Below are 21,378 nucleotides of genomic sequence, written 5' to 3'. Positions count from 1 at the left end.
ACTTAATTATTATGCCCAACAACCTATTACCACAGTCTAGTATATGTATACAGTCACGAAGCTTGAATTTATGAGGGTACTAGGTACAATAGACTGTGCAGGTACTATTTCGCATTGACCGTAATGAGGCGAAAGTAGCGATCCTAGTGGTTAGCAACTGTCTATGGATGCATATTTACTACGTATTGAGCTTCGTGACTGTATATACTAGACTGTGTTATTACCGATTGGAGATGAGGTCGCTGCTATCGCTACAAACAGGAAATATGCAACGAGCTCAGTAACTCGGACTCCTGCCGTCGGTAATGGGAACTTGGCTGGGCTATACCAATAAATTCATTCATATTTTTGTAAAAGGCAAGGGTCCAGAGACCTGGTACTTTTAATAAAAAACATATTAAAACTAAAAAAAAAAAAATAAATAAATAAATTCATTTTCGTCAACATTATAATATATATCCAACACATTTACGTGTTGTCACTTCCACAGATATACATTTAATTAAATGCCCATTATTAAAACCTGATTATGTTTACATGAAAATGATCATTTGCATTATTTCATTTTTATTCTCATTCATGAATAATTAACACCAGATGGCTCCAGTCGCATTTGTAAATCATTATTTTCATTCTTTATTTACGAATTCGAATAAAACAATTACATTGCAAGTAAATAGCATGAGTTATTAGTATGTTTCATTAATTATTTATTATGTTATTAGGAAAATAATGCTATTACTAGTTAAATATAGTGCGAGGTTTTAATTTCCTTTGGATAAACTCATGAGCGCATGTGCTACGTATTGCCTAAGGAAACGTAAGCATGTCAATTAGTCCATCAATGCTACATCATATTATGACGACTTCATTTTACCAACACAATAATTTTATGTTCAATACTATAACTACCATATTTCTGCTCAGAATGTTTAGTAAGCCGATAATCTGAAATTGACGTCTACACTGACTTTCGGAAAGTTTCTCCTTTTACTTCCCCTCCACATTCATATAATCTCTCTGGTCATGATCGTTAGTCAATGAAGGAAAGATCGATAATCGATATTCGTTTCGGAGCGGTATGAGTGGTCAGATGTTGGAGAACCGGGTTCTAAGCAGTGGAGTGTCTGATATCTACATAAAATGAGTACTTTTTATATAAGTTAGACTTCACCTGGCAAAATTTGTTGCAGATTTGAATTATTGTATGTGTATATAAGGTGGGTTATCCAAGGAAAAGGAAATGTATAAAAAAAAAAGAGGAGAGAAGTGAGCAAAAAGTGCCAGTGTCAGTGATCTACACTCGGGTCTCTTGTTTTAGTATCAATGTCGCCATTACGCTTGTATTTCCTGGAACTGAAGCAGCTTGTTGGTGAAAGAGTTTAATACGTTACAAGTTAGAGCGTTCGAAATAAATGTGGTATTCTGCTAAACAATGATTAAAAATACTGAACTTGGTGTCGATGTGATGTGTGTGAATTGTGCTTACGAAATTTAATGTTACAATTAGGTAGAACGAATGCAGAAACCTGACTATATTTTCAACAGAACTGTTGCTGTGATTAAGTTGTGTAGCGTTCTCAGAACTCAATATCTTGTGTTGTCGAACTTGAAGTACTTATATGATGCAGAATAAACTTTTTACAACCATGGAAGCACGTCAAAAGCTTGGTGAGTTGACTACTATTTTGTTAAATGCAGGAATGTTCGTTTTAGTGCCTTGTTATTAGAAGCTATTAGCATACCAATGACCATTTGTACCACTTTAGCCTTCCCCATGTTATTATTGGAAATTATATGAAGCATACACTTTTTATGAGACTACCAAGCAATTAGTACCGGTTACGATTTCCATTCATTAAATTCCGTACCGTACATAGTAACACATTTATTTTCTGCCAGTTCGTTACGTATAGTATGGAACACTTTTCAACAAATTATGTATACAATACTTAAAGAATATTAATGCAGATGTTGATATCAGTTTCAAACTCGGTAATTAGCTATGTAGCAAGCATCAGTCAGGCCATCTTCCCGTAATAGAGGGCCAATCACATTACCAAATATATAATTCATTCATTCATTCATTCATTCAAAGTTTTCTGCCCAAGAGCAGGTATTTCACTGCAAACCCAACATTCTCCAATCTTTATTATTTTCCACCTTCCTCTCAGTCTCCGCATATGATTCATATTATCTTAATGTTGTCTATCATCTGATATCTTCTTCTACCCCGAACTCTTCTCCTGTTCAGTGCATCCTTCAGCAGACAGTTTCTTCTCAGCCAGTGAATAACCCAACCAATTCCTTTTTCTCTTCCTCATCAGTTCCAGCATCATTATTTCTTCACCCACTCTTTCCAACACAGCTTCATTTCTTATTCTGTCCATTTCACACGCTCCATTCTCCTCCATATTTCAAATGCTTCTAGTCGTTTCTCTTCACTTTGTAATGTCCATGCTTCTGCTCGATAGAATGTCTCACTCCACACAAAGCACTTCACTGGTCTCTTCCTTAGATCTTTTTTCAGGTCCGCAGAAGATGTTCCTTTTTGTATTAAAAGCTTCCTTTGCCATTGTTATCCTTCTTTTGACTTCTTGGCAGCAGCTCATGTTACTTCTTATAGTACCAAATATGGACATGTATTTTAATTTTATGATTCATATATTGTCATTCTCTTTACACTCTAACGGGAAAATATGTGCCCTGGACTGGAAGATGACAGCCTGGTCGATGCTTACCATAGAACTATTGGTAATTTCATAGAAGACGGGCACTTGGTTGAATATAGTACGTATTACCAACTTTTTTATTTCAGAGTTAAATGTTAGTGATCTTTTAGTGACTTTTACATGTTAGTACTAGGTTTTTTATACTAGGTGTCGCCGTGATTTTCTTTTAATTTGATTGGTTATAGTTGTAATTTGTTCTAGAATTTTAGTTAATTTTGAATGGATAATGACGTTATCAGTTCTTGGTTGTTTGACGTGAGTGGTGTTATGTTGTGTCTGATGGCTAAAGCTATTGAAAGTTTGTCATTTTATGATTTTCTTTCGATTTGATTGGTTATAGTTGCAATTTATTCTAGAATTTTCATTAATTTTGAATGGGTAATGACGTCAGTTGTTCCTGGTTGTTTAACGTGAGTGATGTTACATTGTAGATTTGTCTGCATTTGTCGAATGAGCATCTTCATGCTTACGAAAAGGCACTTTTCAGTGCCAATAATTTATTTTGTGTGCACAAGGTTGGAATTTTGAAGTAAGAGGGAAAGGAAGGAATCCGTGTTCTGAAATTATTGATTAAATTTTGTGTCGATTTTGGTTTAGTTCTTTCGCTGGTGATTAAGGATTGTGTTCAATGTTGAGGAGAAAACTGTTTTTCTGTGGTTTAAAGAAATTACTTACTGAATTTTCTGTAGATGTTATGGTGTAATAAGTGTTCGAAGAGAATTTCATTTAGTGTAAAGACGTGGTTTATTTATGCACAGTTGACTGTACGACAAAGTGTTGGTTTAGTTCTTTGTTGCTTGCATGGTTTAAGTTTAGATTGCCTTAAAGCCTGTGTCATTTATATTGGAAGTGAAGTGGTTGTCGATGAAGACGTCAATGAGAATTTAATTTTATTTGATAAGGTGATAAATTATTATGTTTTGTTTTGTGTTTTTGGGGATAAAGTGCGGACGAAAACTACCAGAAAAGTACTACCAACTATGAAGTTCGAATGCCACGAAACGCCAAAAAAAAAAAAATCAAATGCGAAAAATTAAATATATTTTCATTTTTTGGAGGGCTTGTTCTTCTTTAAAAATACGAATATATATTTGATTTTTCATCTTTGATTTTGCGATGTTTGGTGACATTTGGACTTCATAGTTGGCAGAACGGTTTTGGTAGTTTTCGTCAGCCATGTTGGATTTTGCCCGTCTTCTAGGAAATTACCGAACTATTCTACTGTCTTTATATTGAAAGAAATAATTTATTTTTGTTACCTCCATATCACGAATATTTCTTTATTAGGTGTATATCTAGATTATTTTCGACCATGACACAGTATATAGAGATGTGATATGAATCACTACCGTGCGGTCTCCATTTCATAAAAGTCAGGACATTAAATAAGACAAAAAAAACCTTGCGCTAGGCGGTGTTTGAACCTGTTGTCGCTTATGAAAAATAATTCTGGAAAGATAGGCATAATTCCAATTAGCAGAATGTTAAAAATGTGCAGATATTATTTTAATGGAAATAGATTAACTAAATTAAATAATTTATTATGAGCAGACTAGGATGAAACATGGATCTCTTTTACACACAGCACACGGGAGAAAAACGTACTTAGCCTAAATCATTAAATATAACCTCAAAACTGTAGCACACCTCTGTAGAGACAAGATGTGACCACTACAAAACTGATGTATTTACATTATTTTAGAAATATTGACTGTAAATCAACTAGCGAAGTAGTCCTACCTTCTCTTTGCATTGAATCAATAAATATGACTTGAATTAGGCCTACACTCATAAAAATTAACACCTGTATTACACTGAAATTATTGGTTAAACTAGCGCTGAGTTCTTTTCGTACTGACGTACTCCACTTATACACCATCAGGTGTTTAGGGCTCTCTCCTCAGTCATTTCAACTTAACTTTGGCGATATTATGAAAATTTCACACTAGTGTACACTCAGGTTATGCCTTGCATATACGAATATATAACAGGTTAGCTTAGTCTTTTGTTATGCCTTACACCCTAGATCATATATGTAACATATGTCGGGGTTATAGGCTTTGAATTTGAAAGACATGTTGGTTCAGAAAAGTGTGAATACAATTATTAGTGACTTCGTATTAAATATTGTGATGTAACAGATTATCTGACCTCACAAATTGAGAAGTGTATTTGACTGAAAATTTATTATATATAATTATTAATTATAGGCTTTGAGGTTAACAACTTTTGTCAGGTTTACTACGCTGCCATCTAGTTGTTACATAAGGAGTCACGTCATAATGCCCATTTGAATTGCATTAGCGAGTGTGCTGCCATCTCATGTTCGTTTACGGCGGACGGGTGGCGATCCTGGCGGTTGTTCTCTTCAAAGTGCTGCCGATTTTAACGTAGCGAGGAGTTATCTGTTACATATATGATCTAGGCTTATACATACGAATCTGTGCACGCTGGGCAAAGGCTGGTGATTTTTAGTTTTGTGATGGTGTCAGTACTGGCCTGTAATAAGCCAGTGTAATAGTGATTTTCACTTTCGAAATCACCAGAACTAACTGTGCGCTAGTTTCACCCATTTCAAGCAATCTTCTCACAGCAGAAAATACGTATTGATAACCTTGCTGCATTTTTATACAATATCTGTTTGTACTCTGTGTTTACAAAACTGCAGAAATCTTTCTACAGCTCTGTTCTTACAATATTTAACGAGAAATAGTTGGGCAATTTTAAAGATATGATGGATAGGCCGTAACGTCACGTGGCTAACGAGAAAGACAGGCTTCGGCACGAATTGGAATCACGTGATTATCATGGTCTAGTCATGGCCCTCTTGACAATCGCCTATTATAAATACATGTTCAAAGTTCTAAAAAACAAAGGAATTTCTATATTAAACTCAAGTTTAACGTGCATTTACAAATATACTTGTTCAATGTTGGCCATGTTATAAGGAAGAATGTGACGTCGCGCCGTAGTTTGTCTTTTCTCGTTAGCCACGGTAACATCACTGATGACGTCACGAACGTATTTGTAACCAATACGGCAGCCATATTGGATTATAGTCACCATTTTAATAATACTTTTTTTATGAAACAGGATAAAAAATACAGACATTTGACCAATTTTAGGAGGCTACGCCTTGTAAATCTCCCAAATATTTACTGCACCAACAAAACTTCCAAACATCATATACCACAACGTAATATAAAAAAACCATAAAAATGCTGTGGTTTTCATAAAATTTCTTACGGTAATAGCGACTGTATTAAATGTAATATGGCTATCAAATAAGGTAGCGACGTGAGCAATAAAGTCACGGCCATCCATTTTACACGACATAAAAGTAGAAAGGTACTCAAGAAATTAATACAATTGCTCATCCACAATAAAATTCAATATCACAAACATAATTTCAAACTACATTAATATTTACAGTATATTAAGTTCAAAACACATGACTTCCAATGTACATTTAACTATGCACCTACGCATAAATCAATGCAATAATTATTATTCTGTTGAATACAATAAGCATCCAACAACCTAGCCGTATATTTATCGTAGTAGCTGTCGTCTTTCCACATATATAAATCAATCCGTTGGTGTACAGAGGTGTGAAAATTATTAGAATAATCTTAATTTTAATGGTTTTTTAATAGTTCCTTCACAAATATTAATTGAATTGATGAATATTGGTATATATTACTATACTGATGTAGAATATATTTACTACTAACAATGCCGGAAAGCATTGTTGTACATTGGTATTTTTCTTATTTTACAATTGTTACGGGAATTCAGAAATTATTATATTATGTTGGCGGAATTGGAAACATAAAAAATTATATGCACAAAACAGATGTATACGTTCATTTGAACCTTCACAACAATGTAAACGCAAATAACAATTTGTTTAAAGCATTTCTTAATTAATTTTTGATGTTTCCAATTCCCCCAACATAATATAATAATTTCTTAATTCCCATAACAATTGTAAAATAAGAAAAATATCAATGTACAACAATGCTTTCCGGCATTGTTAGTAATAAATATATCCTACATCAGTATAATAATATTATATACAAATATTCATCAATTCAATGAATATTTGTGAAGGAACTATTAAAAAACCTTTAAAATTAAGATTATTCTAATAATTTTCACACCTCTGTAATTACGTTTTTCAAATCACTTGAAAATCTTTACACTTCGCTCCACAAACCAGAAAAGCCTTCAAAAATTAAAACTCTCTCCATATTATTCAAATTATGAGCTACACTAAACTAAGTAATCAGCGATCACACGCCATGTCCAACTGAACCAACGAACTCTGAAATGTCAGAAAGTTTCAAATGTCAAAATAACTACGATATCCTGCACGACTCCACCTATCGATCCATCGTTCACAATACCGCCATCTTATAACGATAACTTATGCCACGTCCATTCAGTCTTAGTTTTCTGCCAAGGGCAAGTCTTTCAGTGCAGATCCAGTATTCTCCAATCTTTCCTATTCTCTGCCTTTCTAATGACGTCAAAATTTCCACTTATCCTCAGAATTACCAATAGTTGTATAATAACTTCATAACAGTAGATTGCATATCGATGTCAAAAGCATCCATTTTTGTATTGCAAACAGTTATTTAAAGTGGGCATGACTGCTCACTTCATTCAGCTCTTGCTCTCCCTTAAAGGATGTAAGAGTTTGGATTACATTACATTCATGAAGGCTCTTGAAAACCCACCAAATATGGTGTTATAATTATATATATATGGTATTAATTATTGTTTTGTCAAAAATTCTAAACTTTGTCACAGTTGTATGCACTTGGTCTGCAATAGTTTGCGCAGTTTCATTCGGTTTGTTTTGAATGTCAGTAGCTACATATGGTTTTTTTTCGAAGGTGACATTGTCGATCGAAGTTGTCTTGTTTTAATTTTGGACATTTTGTTGATATTCCAATATAAATTTTACATATTTATTCTTGCCCATTATAATAATCTGACTAGATACTAAACCGATTCGAATATTTTTTCTAAAATGCTATTCTCGAACATGTTTGATTTATTTTCAATTATTTTAGTTTAAATTCGTTTTTTGAAAGAATTTAAAATAATAATAATAATAATAATAATAATAATAATAATAATAATAATAATCTCTTATTTACGAAAATAATTGAACAAGTGCTGAACGACATAATAAATAACAGTGTATGTGGACATTGTGAACGTTCAGTGAAAGTAAATACTACTAAGATTTCAAATCATCCGTCCTCATGTGAGGTTGACCACTGGGATCCGGAATTAACATATATATGATAGTGTAAAATTTGAAGAGAGGCCTTCAGTTTTATTTTTAATTGCGGTAAATATTATATAGGGTCGGTGTCAGTTAGTTCCGTAGTCCAGGTGACCTTTAAATCAGATGTGTCGGCCATGTGCGATGGTTTAGCCCATTTAACCTACTTACTGAAGATTTTTTTATTCTAGCAGATAAATTTATCAAAAGCTAGACTTCAGCATTCATAAACCTTAACAATCATTGCTCCCAGTGGGATTTTCAGTTTCCGCCCACAAGGATTTTGTGGATTTCGAAGTATCAATACACAATTGCTGCACTCTCATTATAGAGTCAAGCAAAAATCGTTGTGCAAAGAAATTTTACGATGTTACATTTGTTCAGATCAAATTTCTGCACATTTAATGAACAAAACTAAAACTCTTTCAATAATTTATTGTCATAATACACTGCTCTCTTAAATTGACCGAGCTTATTACGAATTCAGTCAATGGCTTTCCCAAAACACGCTATGAAATGTTTAGTATAAAACAGTTTTTTTCTTAAAAAGGAAGCAAAAGCGAGAAAAATTGTATTAAACTTTTTATTTGAAATATCTCAAAGAACAACCTCCGAAATTAATGACATTACTTACGGTTCAACCTGTACTACATCACCTTGGCCATTCTCATGTTATGAAATGGCAACATAAAAAACAACCTTTAGAATCTCCAATGTCGAAAAGGAATTTTTTGGTAACGACCGCGAAATGGAAGTATAATTGCTCCATGCAATTCCATAAGGATTTATAACATGACTTCCTTTACAGTGACTAGATGGCAGCGTAGTGAAATTGATAAAAGTGGTTGCCTTGGAAGTCCATTAGGCTGATCAATCTATTATATGTGATTAGGGCTATCTAGATGAAAGACTAGCACGCTAACGCTGAACCACAGATGCGGCTAAATATCTATGGTACTGAAATGATTTAATAGTCTTCAGTTTTAGAATAGTACATTATGCAAGGAGCCTATAATGATAGTAATTAAGAAGTGAGTATGGATATTTATGAAACGAGCGCGAGTTTCATAATTTTCATACGAGCTTCTTAATTACCATTATAGGCGAGTTTCATACGACTTTTTATGTTCGACCATATTTCTAACTTGAAATTACCGGTATTCAGATGTATACATTTTATTTGTAACTGACAAGATCGGAAGTGACCTTGTTCTAGGTCATGAATTGTGAGATGTGCGCAGACGTGAAAGTATTGATTTTTTCCGAGGAACAATAATGTCATTGACCTTGACGTAGTCCCGTTAAACTTGATAATATTATAATATTATAACCTTGATTAGTGAATTCGACATTGAAAAACGAGATGACAAATTGAATTTATTTGAATATTATTTACAATTAACGCTAATTATTATAGTAACAGAACATAACCTTCTGCGACAGTATTAGATTTCCAGCCTCCGTGACTTTTCGTTAATTCTCTTTCGATTGCATATCCGAGAATAATCGATACTTGCGGTTTTATAACGGTAGAAAGCTGACCTATCATTGGCTGAACAGTTGTAACCTGAGTCGTCATTGGCTGAAAGACCTGACCTTTAATGAGTAGGTGTACTTTAATGACATGCATTAAAGGTCTGCTACCAGGTGTATAATTACTACATTTCGGCATGGTCGAGCATAAACAACCTTAATGAAGACGATATATCAACATAAGGACCGGATTCAAGGTGGGTTAGGGAAGCATATGCGGAGAGAGAACCGTTTCCTTGGGGGGGGGGGGGGAGGCAAAGCAAAACCATAGAATCTCCATATAACGGGGTTATGGGGGACATCATTTACCTACTCCCTCCCATTATAGCTTGACTGTGGTACAGTATATCGAAATATGATCATTTAATAAAAGTATTTTCGAGGGCATGTTTCTTGCAGTGTTACATCCACATCCGCGATGTTTCGGACCGAGTTGTATAGGACTTGAACTGTAGGTCTACTACAAATTATAATAGGGCATAACTTAACCCCTTCAGGCCTGGTGTACATTATAGTGTACATTGTTTCTGTTTTTGGAATGTCTTTGATACTTTTAAATATTTTGAAAAATTCAATGTGATAGAAATGGAGAATATTATTTTTGAAACATTTCTATACCTGAATTAAAAATAAAATTTAAAATTTTGGGATCCCAAGGGTTAAAATTGTCCCCAAATTTTGATTTTCTGTGAAAGCTTGATTTGGGAATTTTGGGTCCCCAGAATGATTATATGACCAGTTTTTTTTTTTCATTTTTTTAATATAAATTCAGGTCTGAAGGGATTAAAACAATCTCCCTCTTTTTCTCTCTCGTTACCTTCCTGAAGATGATATAATTATGAAATGAAAACTCTAATTATTTTATTTAATCTCGTCTTTAAGTTTACACCTTATAGCGGAATCACTTTACTTCTTTTTTTGCATTGCTGTACAGTATGTTATTCATATTTGTCCAAGTGGCGTCGACCTGGTTAGCGAGATGGTATAGCGCTGGCCTTCTATGCCCAAGGTTGCGGGTTCGATCCCGGGCCAGGTCGATGGCATTTAAGTGTGCTTAAATGCGACAGGCTCATGTTAGTAGATTTACTGGCATGTAAAAGAACTCCTGCGGGACAAAATTCCGGCACATCCGGCGACGCTGATATAACCTCTGCAGTTGCGAGCGTCGTTAAATGGAACATAACATTTCCAAGTGGCGGTCTGAACACCTGCAAACTTGTACAGGCTGTTACTAAAGAAATATTACAGTGCTTCTATTCCTCAAATGAGGTATAGAAATTCTTAAACATTCAGAAATTTAAAATAAATATTATAGTCCAGACACATGAACTGAAGACATTAATTCATAAATTTAAGAACAGAAACTTAATTATAAACAAAAGCAAAAAAAAAAAAATATTTTAAATTCAATATTTTCTAACGTTAGTAGAAAAAAAAATTCAGACAAGTTTGGGGGAGGTGCAGAGCCCCCCATAACTCCGCCTATGTAGTAGAGTTGGGTCGATTCGTGAACGAATCGTTCATTCGAACGACTAATAATAAAGAATCGTAAGAATCGATTCGTTGTATCAACGAATCGTCGTTCAAAAGAATCGTAACGAATCGTCATTCAAAAGAATATGAAGGAATCGGCATGGTATCGTAACCCACGATTCTATTCGTTGTTTGATGTAACCTGTCAACGGACATTTCCGAACCGTGTCGAATGCTCCCGAGCGAGAGTGAAATCAAAATATGTACTGCATTTGTTAAGTATGGAAAATAATGAACACAAACCTGAAATTTGCATAGTTAAATAGAGATGTAATGCAAAAAATGTACTTCATAATAAGGTTCAGTTGATAAATTATAATTTAGAAACATTATCTTGGGTAATTTTGTAGACTAATGGAGTTCATACTGAATGGTTCCAGCCAATGAGAAAGAGACAATCCAATGTCTCGCCTCTTATGCCATCTATGAGAGAGATGTAGAACGTTTTTGTTCTACGCGTGGTTTGCAAAGGAAAGTGTCTTGCGACGATTCAAAAGAATAGTTGGAATCGCAGACTGAGAAGAATCGTGAACGAATCGTTAGAATCGATTCGTAATGTGTGATTGAATCGTTGGAATCGACTTCTGAAAAAGAATCGTGTTGCCCAACTCTACTATGTAGGGAAGTGACACGTCTTTCTCAGTTTAAGCTTCGATCTCAACGTAATGCTTGTGGGACATGGGGCTGACACAGTGATACGTTCTCTTCCTCTCCACCCCGATCGCCATTCGACCCAGGCACCGCACAACCCCTGCGGCGACAGACTGGCTTGACCAGTCGGAACGTTCGTTTTAAGTCTTCACCTTTGACCAGACATTTGACTGCACCGAATATAAGGGGCTTCAGTCTTTTTTTTTATCGCTGCGTAGGAGGGAAGAATGAGTAAATGTGACATCTTTATAAATTACTACCTCTATTACATCCGTGGTCAATCTTGGTGACTTGCGTCCACCCCGGGCAGCAGACGTAGCTGGTTTGCCTCGTGATTTTCGTCTCGTAAACAGTCCTGTAAGCTGTCTCGTACACCAAGCTGCAAAGTGAACAAAACAGAGCTGTCAAGTATCCATATATTTATTGCACACAGACAAGACGCCAATTTCAACGCTGCTAATAATCTCGTATCTCCTATCATAATCTTTTTCCTCATATTCCTCTTTCTTCCACTGTCACATTGATACGAGAAATCCAGACATTGAATTTGAAAGTACGGTATCCATTATGTAATAAAATAATTCACTGCGTATTTAAGTTATACTAAGTACTATTACTGTTGCTATTACTACTGCTACTACCATATGGGTAGACATAACGGCTCGATTAGAAAAGCCAACGTACTGTGGAAGGAATGATCATGATTTTCAAATCAAATGTAGGAAACAGAAAACGGATGTAGGTAAATTCTCATTTTTAAATAGAACTATAAATGATTGGAAAGACCTACCTGCAGCGGTCTTTGAGGGCTGTCCTTCCTTAAGGAGATTCAAGAATAACTTAAAAAGTTGTGTATAAAGTGCAAATTAAAATTAAGGGGACATTTTACATTTAATTTCTTTAAGGTGACATGTATTTATTTAGCCTGACGAGTTACTCCCTTAGTTTGAATTGTAAATTATTTAAAAATAGCGTGTAAGAGGTCCTTAGACTAGAAATGTTTAGCTTAAATGTAGTTCTGTTTATAAGTATGCATAAGGGTGTAATTATCTTGTCTTATTTGAACTGTTGTATCAATGAAGCGAGGTGAGTCAGTGAAGTTATGGTTTTACAGTGCAGAGAATAGTTCCGATCAGTGATAATTTATAGCGTCAATGAAATGTGTTATAGAGTGTCAGTGAAATGCGTCATAGTGCCACTATAGTGAGTGAGATGAGAGTAAAGTGAAAGACTATTGAAACTTATGTAGGGCCTATACATATGTAATTATTGTGTTAAATTGTGTTGTGTATTTTTATTGTATTGTGTATATAATTGTATTGTGTATTGTAATTTTATTGTGTATTGTTTATATTGTGTATACCACTGCCACCGGGTGCTTGTCCACTTGCAGTGTAAATAAATACATACATACCACTACCATTACCACCTATTGCTGCTACTACTACTACTACTACTACTACTACTACTACTACTACTACTACTACTACTACTACTACTACCACAATCATCATTATGAACATCTTGAGACGAACCGGGATGAGAGAGCTGCGCCCGTTTTTTGCAAGCACTGAAAGTCTTTCTGTAAGTTCTCCAATTGCCAGATAATGGTCAGAATTCAGTCCGCCCCCCTAAAGGTTCGAATGCCTACTATACCAGTATGTCTTTTTTTTATTTATCAAGATGTGATCTATCTGGTTATGTGTCAATCCATCTGGAGAAGTTCTAGTATATTTATGTATATCCTTATGGGGGAATGTACTTTTGACAATTAAATTTTTTTATGTCGCAAAGTTGACTACCCTAACTCCATTGTCATTACTAGTTACGTGCAGGCTCTCTTTTACAATAGTTGGTTTAAAAATATCCTCCCGTCCTACTTTAGCGTTGAAATCCCCCAATAAAACTTTCATGTGATATCTAGATAACTGGTCAAAAGTGTGTTCCGATTCCTCATAGAAGCTATCCTTTATATGGTCGTCTTTCTCTTCTGAGAGGGCGTGAGCACTTATAACTACGATATCGCACCATCTACCCTCAAGTACTAAATATGATAATCTGTCACTGATAAATTAGACCTTTTTTGCTGCTGATTTTATTATTTTATGAACAAAGAATTCTGTTCCTAATTGGTGATTATTGTTTCCTTCCCCATAATACAACAAATAATTTCCTATCTGTGATATGCGATTCCCATCTAACCTAACCTCTTGTACTCCCACGAAGTCTATTCTATATGTAGCTAGATTTTTTTGCTATTAGTGTTACCCCTCCTGTTCTATAAAGACTAGTTACGTTCCACGTACTAAATCTCATAACCTTATTCCTTTGCTGTGGTCGTGCCAGAGAATCAGTCCCATTCCGAGGCTTATTGTATGGATTCGTAACAAGCTGTTTTTTTACGGTGATGGGTTGTTAGCCCTTCGCCCAACCCCCAAGCTGGAGGACCACCCCTTATCGGCTGTCCACGACTGCTTATTCAATATATTCGCAGCTACCCTCCATATTTGGAGGCCGTCTCCTCTATCCGCAACCTGAGGACGCGCCATGCCGTGGTGATAGGGACCCACAATACATGGAATAATGTGGCGAACAGTACAGATAATAGTGGAGCGTGTGGTTTAACTGAGTCAGGCGTTTACGATATTAGAAACAGTAAAGGCTGGTTCACAATAAACCGGGAACGAGAACCAGAATGAAAACGAGAAGCAGAGGACGTGAATGTGAAAATTTTTGATTCACAATAAACCGAGAACCGACTATGCATATCGATATGCATGTCAATAACGACATGTAAAGTCGATATTCCGCGTTCTGATGTTATTTGTGTATAATTGACCAATGGCGTTCTCTCATGAGTACAAGGCAGCCAACATAAACACAGGTTAACCAACTTCGAAATTTCAACTGAAACATTTCATTAGGTACGGTACTATAAATATGTCCAAGCATCTTTATTATCACAACCTATTTTAAGTCTAACATAACGTAAAATAATTAGAAAAGAAACATTTGTAATTGAACAAAAATGAACACAACAGTAGTTATTGAATTGAAGCATGAATATGTAGTGTGTAATACAACCAATACAGTAATAAAATATGATTCACTTACGATCGGTGTTCAAAGATGCAGCTATTGAAAGCCACGTATTCTCCTTCATTTTCTCATCTTTATACGAGGCGCGCCGTTTATCGTAAACATGAGGATTTTCCTCAACATTCAGAATTAGAATCTCATCAAATAAAACTTACTCCATGATGCACAGCACAGAACAAAATAATGCATAGGTTATGGCACGGTCTTCTTGCTACAAAATATACGACGACAAAATAGCTTTTAGATGGCAATAGAATGAATCTAGTGGGCTATGATCGGAAGCGTGAACGCCAAAGTTGAAACTTGGCCAACTCTCCGTTCCCGATCCCGGGTTCCGGCAAGCTTTTCGTTAATTGTGAATGCTCACATTTAAATGTACACATTTTAACAATTTTACAGTTTTCGTCTTCGTTCCGATTCTCGTTTCCGGTTTATTGTGAACCAGCCTTAATAATTACTTCGGTTGATCCAAATGACGCATGTAGGGCGGAAATATTTTTCTCTGCCAAGTAGCTAGATTCGCACCTGGATTGTGCCATGTTTCGCAGACGGAGCGATTGCTGATCCGGTTATTATACCATCCTTCCTACTTGCAAGCTGTTGTGTAGCTTGAAAATAGCATTGAGAATGGAGACAGCACGTAAATACATGTCAACGCCTTTTCCGTAACGCTAATTTACACTTTCAATAAGGAGAAATTAAAAGACCGCGAAGACTCGCGCCTGACTAGCTGTGAAATCATGAAGAATTGCAATAAAATATGCACGTCCAGTGTTTCCACACACCTTGCTATCACCGTATCGCGCTCATTACTAATTTATTAGGTGCTGGAGAACCAGATTCTCGGCTGATAGGACGGCTTTTAAATGACTTGAATAAAAATTCTTTAATCTCCGAAGTGCTATCCTACTTGGCACAGGTACTGGTCTGGGTAGACAGGCTACCGTGTAGATAGTTGTTTTAACGCGCCTAACAACCGTGCTGCGTGTATTCTGCATTCAGGTGAAACTAAAAATAGAGGATTTAATCTGTCAGGCGATAAGCGAACTCCTCCCCTTAGTCGTGTTAAATGTATTCCAATCAGGATCGTTATATTCAGCAGAGCCACACTCTGTAAATACTGAAATTATCTGTGGTATGCACGTCTTTCGTGACCCCACCTCTGAATGTCTGTAAGTTACACGTTATTATGAGTTCTTTGCACCTCGCAACATGAAGGTAAAGCCTTGAATGTATAATAGCTGAGAACGTTTGACGTCCGACTTTACGATATTTAGAGAAATTTAATGTTATTTTCCTTCCTGACTTTTTAACGTGTAACGTCTAGTACAAGTTATACGACCTATGCTTACAGAAAAAAAATTAAAGGATTTTATTAAACGGAAATTACACAGACATCATTCAACTTCGGCTGCCATGCAAATACGTCATATGCGATAAACTCAACAATGTGAACTAGTTCATTCCTATGCAGAAAGGGGTTTCCACATCCTCGTACACAACCTACTTGGAAGATTTTATTATAATCCACGGGGATCCACTTCTGTGGAATAACTGTTAGCATATCTGACCGTGAAACGAGTGGGTCCGAGTTCAAATTCTGGTTGGAACAAGTCATCTGGTTGAGAATTCCCCTCTCCCAGTAAGGGGTTAGGTACAGCTTACAGCAGTAAAATTTCTTTCCTCCATTGAAAATTAGTATGTGTAAAACACTATCCTTCTGCTATATGAAACAAATATTTTTACGATTTAAAAAATTATTTACATTTTTGTTTTCAAAATTCAGTTCACTCTGCAGTGATGACACGTTTCCCACAGAACTCAAAAACTATCCAACATTCTGTGATGAAATATTTTGTGTGTATTTATGCATTTCGTATCTACAATATGATGTAAGATCACTTTTCTACCTTTGATAGATTGTCTGATAAAACATGAATTCATTTTAAAATGGTCAGATATCAGTAGGCCTACTTTCTTCTAACACAAAATAAAAAAAATATATTATTTATTGAGGAATCTAGTTGAAAGAAAATGATATTGTAAATAAGGGTTTCAGCAATAAAATAAAAGGGAGAGAACATGAAAAAGTTAACAAGTTTATAGGTTATGAGGGAAAAGCTTCATACTGCGCAGTAAACTGCCACCATTATGAATTTTGAAAAAAAAAAATTTATCGTAAAAATATTCTTTTCATATAGCAGAAGGATAGTGTTTTACACATACCTATTTTCATTACTGTACAAGATACAGTAATGGAGGAAAAAAATGTTGAATATTTCTAAAAATTTTACTGCTGTAAGCTGTATCTAACCCCTTAAGAGCAAATGCTGGGTAACTTTCTGCTCTGGACCCTGGATTCATTTCGCTGGCATTATCACCTTCATTTCACTCAGAAGCTAAATAACCTTCGCAGTTGATAAAGCGTCGTAAAATAAACCAATAATAATAATAATAATAATAATAATAATAATAATAATAATAATAATAATAATAATAATAATCCATAAGAGGTTACGATATAGTTCAAAATATCGTTAATAAGACATTTCCCTCCTAGCAAAATATTATTCCCCTTCAAAAAACACAGCGCCCTCTAGAAACATTTGAATGTTTCAGTATATGGTAATTTCATCACTATAGAATTTTGTTATTCTAGGTTTAATTTGTAATTGAGTAAATACAAAAATATTCTTTGTTCTTAACTTCTATGATAAATTGTCTAGCTTGCATCAATCAGGTAATCTTGTCGTACTTTAATTCTTATTGTAATTGTAATTGTAAATTTAATATTAATTGTAATTTTATTCTTCATATTATAGTTGTAATCCCCTGGTAGAGGGGCAGAGAAGGCCTGATGGCCTTATCTCTACCAGGTTAAATAAATAAATACTAATGTCGTTCTGAGCAATGCTTCTATACCAGATCTAAAATGTTCGATGCTCTGTATCTCATATTCAAGATTTTTGTAGTTAAGTTCTTGAAAAATAGGGATCGTTTCAATTCTTCTTAAAGTGTAGATATTGTTTATAGGCTGAGGTCTGCTGTGAAATTAAAAAAGGAATTGTACAAAATTAGGATAGAACATGCATAGATCACTTGTTCATATTAAATGTAGAAAATACGTGTTCTCTCACTTGGATTTCTTGTCTCAGATCATAGTGAATTATGTTTTTACAATGTAAGAGTCTGATCCGTTGCTAAGCAAATGACATCAGAACAGTGTAACGTACTGTGCGGCCGTTTCGGAAGCAAGTCGCTGCTGTAGGTTTGTTGTCATCAGTTTGTGGTAAAATTACAGATTAAAATGGTCGCGGAGAAATATTAGACTTCTCTACTCTCTCGTGAAGCACGTGGAACGTACGGGAACAGAGCGCGACGTTGCAAATAACAGCATCCTCCCTTCCCTTACTTCGACGGCAGTAGGTGAGCTGGTAGGCGGGTGGGTGGATCGGATGGAAGGTAAGAGCAGATGGAAAGCAAGGGAATGTAGCCTCTATACATGGCAGCATCGTGTCCATTTCCCTGTGTGGCGCCAGAAGGGCGAGTGACGTTTCCAGTTCCCATTGGCTGAGGGATCTGAGGAGTGGATTGGAGTTCAAAAATATATGTTGCAAAACTGTCAAAGGTGCTTCTTCGCTTATGGGAGCTTTACCAAATTCTTTGTATAATACTCGAGTCATCCGCAATTAGCTTACGACTTCAGCTCCGGCGCATTCACATGATAATCTCTGGGGTTTTGAGGTAATCGCATAGTTCTTGTGTTTAATATTATATTTTCGTTTTATTATTATTATTATTATTATTATTATTATTATTATTATTATTATTATTATTATTAAAATTATATCTCCTATTAAATGTCAATCTCCCCTATCTAATCTCTCTTCCGCATGTCATCTTTTCTAGGTTGGCAGGTCTGATTTAAATGCACTCTGCGATTGTAAAGAATGACATAAGACGTTTAATTTAGTATTTCGCCGATATGTCTGAACGCTTAGTAGCATAGTACTAATTCAATGCCATTGCTAACCAAGTGACGTCAGATTTGTTTTTTCTAATGGCGTGTACTTGACTGTTATTCAGTTACCCATGTGAAGTCAATTGTGAAGACTAATTTACCGACAGAGTCATTGCCCAGGGTGCGACATAGGAAGCTAGTCTACACTACATCCGCGATGAGATGAGATGATGGAGATTTGTTGGGATGCCACAGGGGAACCAGAGCTTCCGGAGAAAACCCCGGTGTTATCTGGACCAAGGGCTTGCCCAACGTCAGTTATAAATAAATAGGGGGTACACCGGGGTTCGAACCCGGGTCCACAGGATTATAAGTTTGAAAGATGTTGAACGTTTCGTAACGTTTCATTAATTTCAGCTCGAGCATAAATATTTCACGTTAAAAGACATTTGTAACAATATCTGATTGGGTCTTGTAATGCAGAACAATAAAGCATCTGATGTGGGAACTTACCGAATTCCATTGCAGTTTTTGTTGTCGAGACAACGTTGCGTGTAGGGTTTGAAAGCCGGCTTGCAGTAGGACTGTAATGTCTTCACAGGTTGTGTCACAGCCTTCTGAACGGAACACACGTGGCGCCTGGAAAAGCAATTTAAGATTAATGTTTTAAGAAATCATCCATTCATGCTGCAAGCATATGAGTGTCATTGTGTGGTAAGGTGCGTCTATAATGTTCTTTGTGTCCGATGGGTTCGTCTCCACATATGAAAAACTTGTCTCACGGGAACATGAAATTCGACTCTCACACCGCAGTCTATCTGTGGGGCTTAATGATTTGTTTCAACTGCTGTCTTACAACCAATATTTTAAGCAAGCACATCGAACGTAGTCATATTTAACTTCCTCGTAGTTAGCCGCACCTTTAAGTGGGTAAGAAACTAAAATTAATACGTCCAATAAACCAAATGCTTGTAGATTTTTTGTGACACTTTCCTATTACTAATCCATTGTGTTGAGTAAAACCGGGTGTTGCGTAATCAACGTTGAGAGTTTTGAGGCTGCTTGGAGCTCATAATCCTGCGTTTGAAACTCGCTTGGACTGTGGCACTCTTTTCCATCAGTTAAAAGAATGACTTTTCATTACATCGTCAGGATAGGAGAAGAAATGTCAAAAGAAAGTGAAATAGGGAGAGGAGTATGACAAGGATGCTCTTAATTATCTACACCAGCGTTTCTCAAACTATGGTCCGCGGACCACCTGTGGTTCTCGAGGTCTGCTCTTGTGGTCCTTCAAAAAAAGGCAGAAGAAAAAATACAATTCAAACTAATTGTGTATCGCTCTATAGCTGAAAATATCAGAATTTGGAAATGACACATGGCAATCGCCTTTCACTTTTTCTTCCAGTATTGATATTTTATGGAATTTATTACCCTATCTGTCTGACTTCCCACTCAACTCTCAATAACAAAAGATGGATTTAAAGCACTATGAACGTGGTGTTACTCGCCATCTTTTCCCTGCACATCTGGAGCTGCGCCTGTAACTCAGCCAGGGACCACTCAAATTCATAACAGAGGAACGAACCTTTTCATGTATTTATGACTTTCTTAATAGTTTTGCCGACACCCAGTCTGCACATTGAAATGATCACGTACTGTGCGTCGTACACCAATAATACAACTCTGAGGGTCACAATTTGAAACTTATTTTCCAAGCAAATATGGCGAATTTTCATGGGTTCGTGATCACTTTAATTGCGATATTCAAACTAACAAACTTTCATTGAGTGAAAGAGAAAAGTTAATATTCAACTCTCAAACGGGACTGGACTTTAAAGAAACAAAAATAAATTTTCTTCTATTAACATTAGCGTAATTAGTTAATACTAATATAAAATTAATTTCATTTAATTAATTTTAATTAATTAATTCTATTTTAAAATATAAGTACAGTATACTGGTATTAAAATTTGCTACAAAAATAATAAATTTACTTTCGAAGGGAACAAGAGTAAGGTGGTCCGCGGAACTGTTCCGACTTTAAAAAGTGGTCCTCACTTCAAAAAAGTTTGAGAAACGCTGATCTACACTGTTCAACATCCACTTGGAGAATTTAGTGAAGAACCTATTTTCAGAACATGGGAGGAGTGATAGTAGGAGGAAGAAGAATAACCTATAAGATTTGCTGATGATACGGCATTGTTAGCAGAAGAGGAGTTGATACTAAGGCATATGCTACTGGAGCTAAATTACAGCTGTGAGCAGTCTGGGTTCAAGATAAATGCAAATAAGACGAAGACCATGGTCATAGAAAGAAAATACCATCATCATCATCATCATCATCATCATCATCATCATCATCATCATCATCAGTCTACACCTGTGGAGTAACGGTTAGCGCGTCTGGCTGCGAAACCAGGAGGCTCGGGTTCGATTTCTGGTCGGGGCAAGTTACCTGGTTGAGGTTTTTACCGGGGTTTTCTCTCAACTCAATATGTTCAAATGATGGATAACTTTCGGTGTTGGACCTCGGACTCATTTCACCGGTATTATCACCTTCATCTCATTCA

The 21,378-nt window shown here is 35.8% G+C and overlaps 1 protein-coding gene across 1 annotated transcript in view; it reads right to left on the bottom strand.

The window, feature by feature from the left end:
- The window catches only part of LOC138716246 (epidermal growth factor-like protein 7), a 194,901-nt gene that overhangs the window by 32,117 nt on the left and 141,406 nt on the right, over positions 1-21,378 (bottom strand). The window contains exons 3-4 of the mRNA XM_069849104.1: positions 19,322-19,447; positions 12,009-12,127 (exon numbers count right to left, since the gene is read on the bottom strand). Coding sequence (XP_069705205.1) covers positions 12,009-12,127; positions 19,322-19,447 — 245 coding nt within the window. The remainder of the gene's footprint in view (positions 1-12,008; positions 12,128-19,321; positions 19,448-21,378) is intronic.

The sequence above is a fragment of the Periplaneta americana genome, chromosome 16, assembly GCF_040183065.1.
Source record: "Periplaneta americana isolate PAMFEO1 chromosome 16, P.americana_PAMFEO1_priV1, whole genome shotgun sequence".
Taxonomy (NCBI): Eukaryota; Metazoa; Arthropoda; class Insecta; order Blattodea; family Blattidae; genus Periplaneta; species Periplaneta americana.
This window is presented reverse-complemented; position numbering and strand designations above follow the sequence as displayed.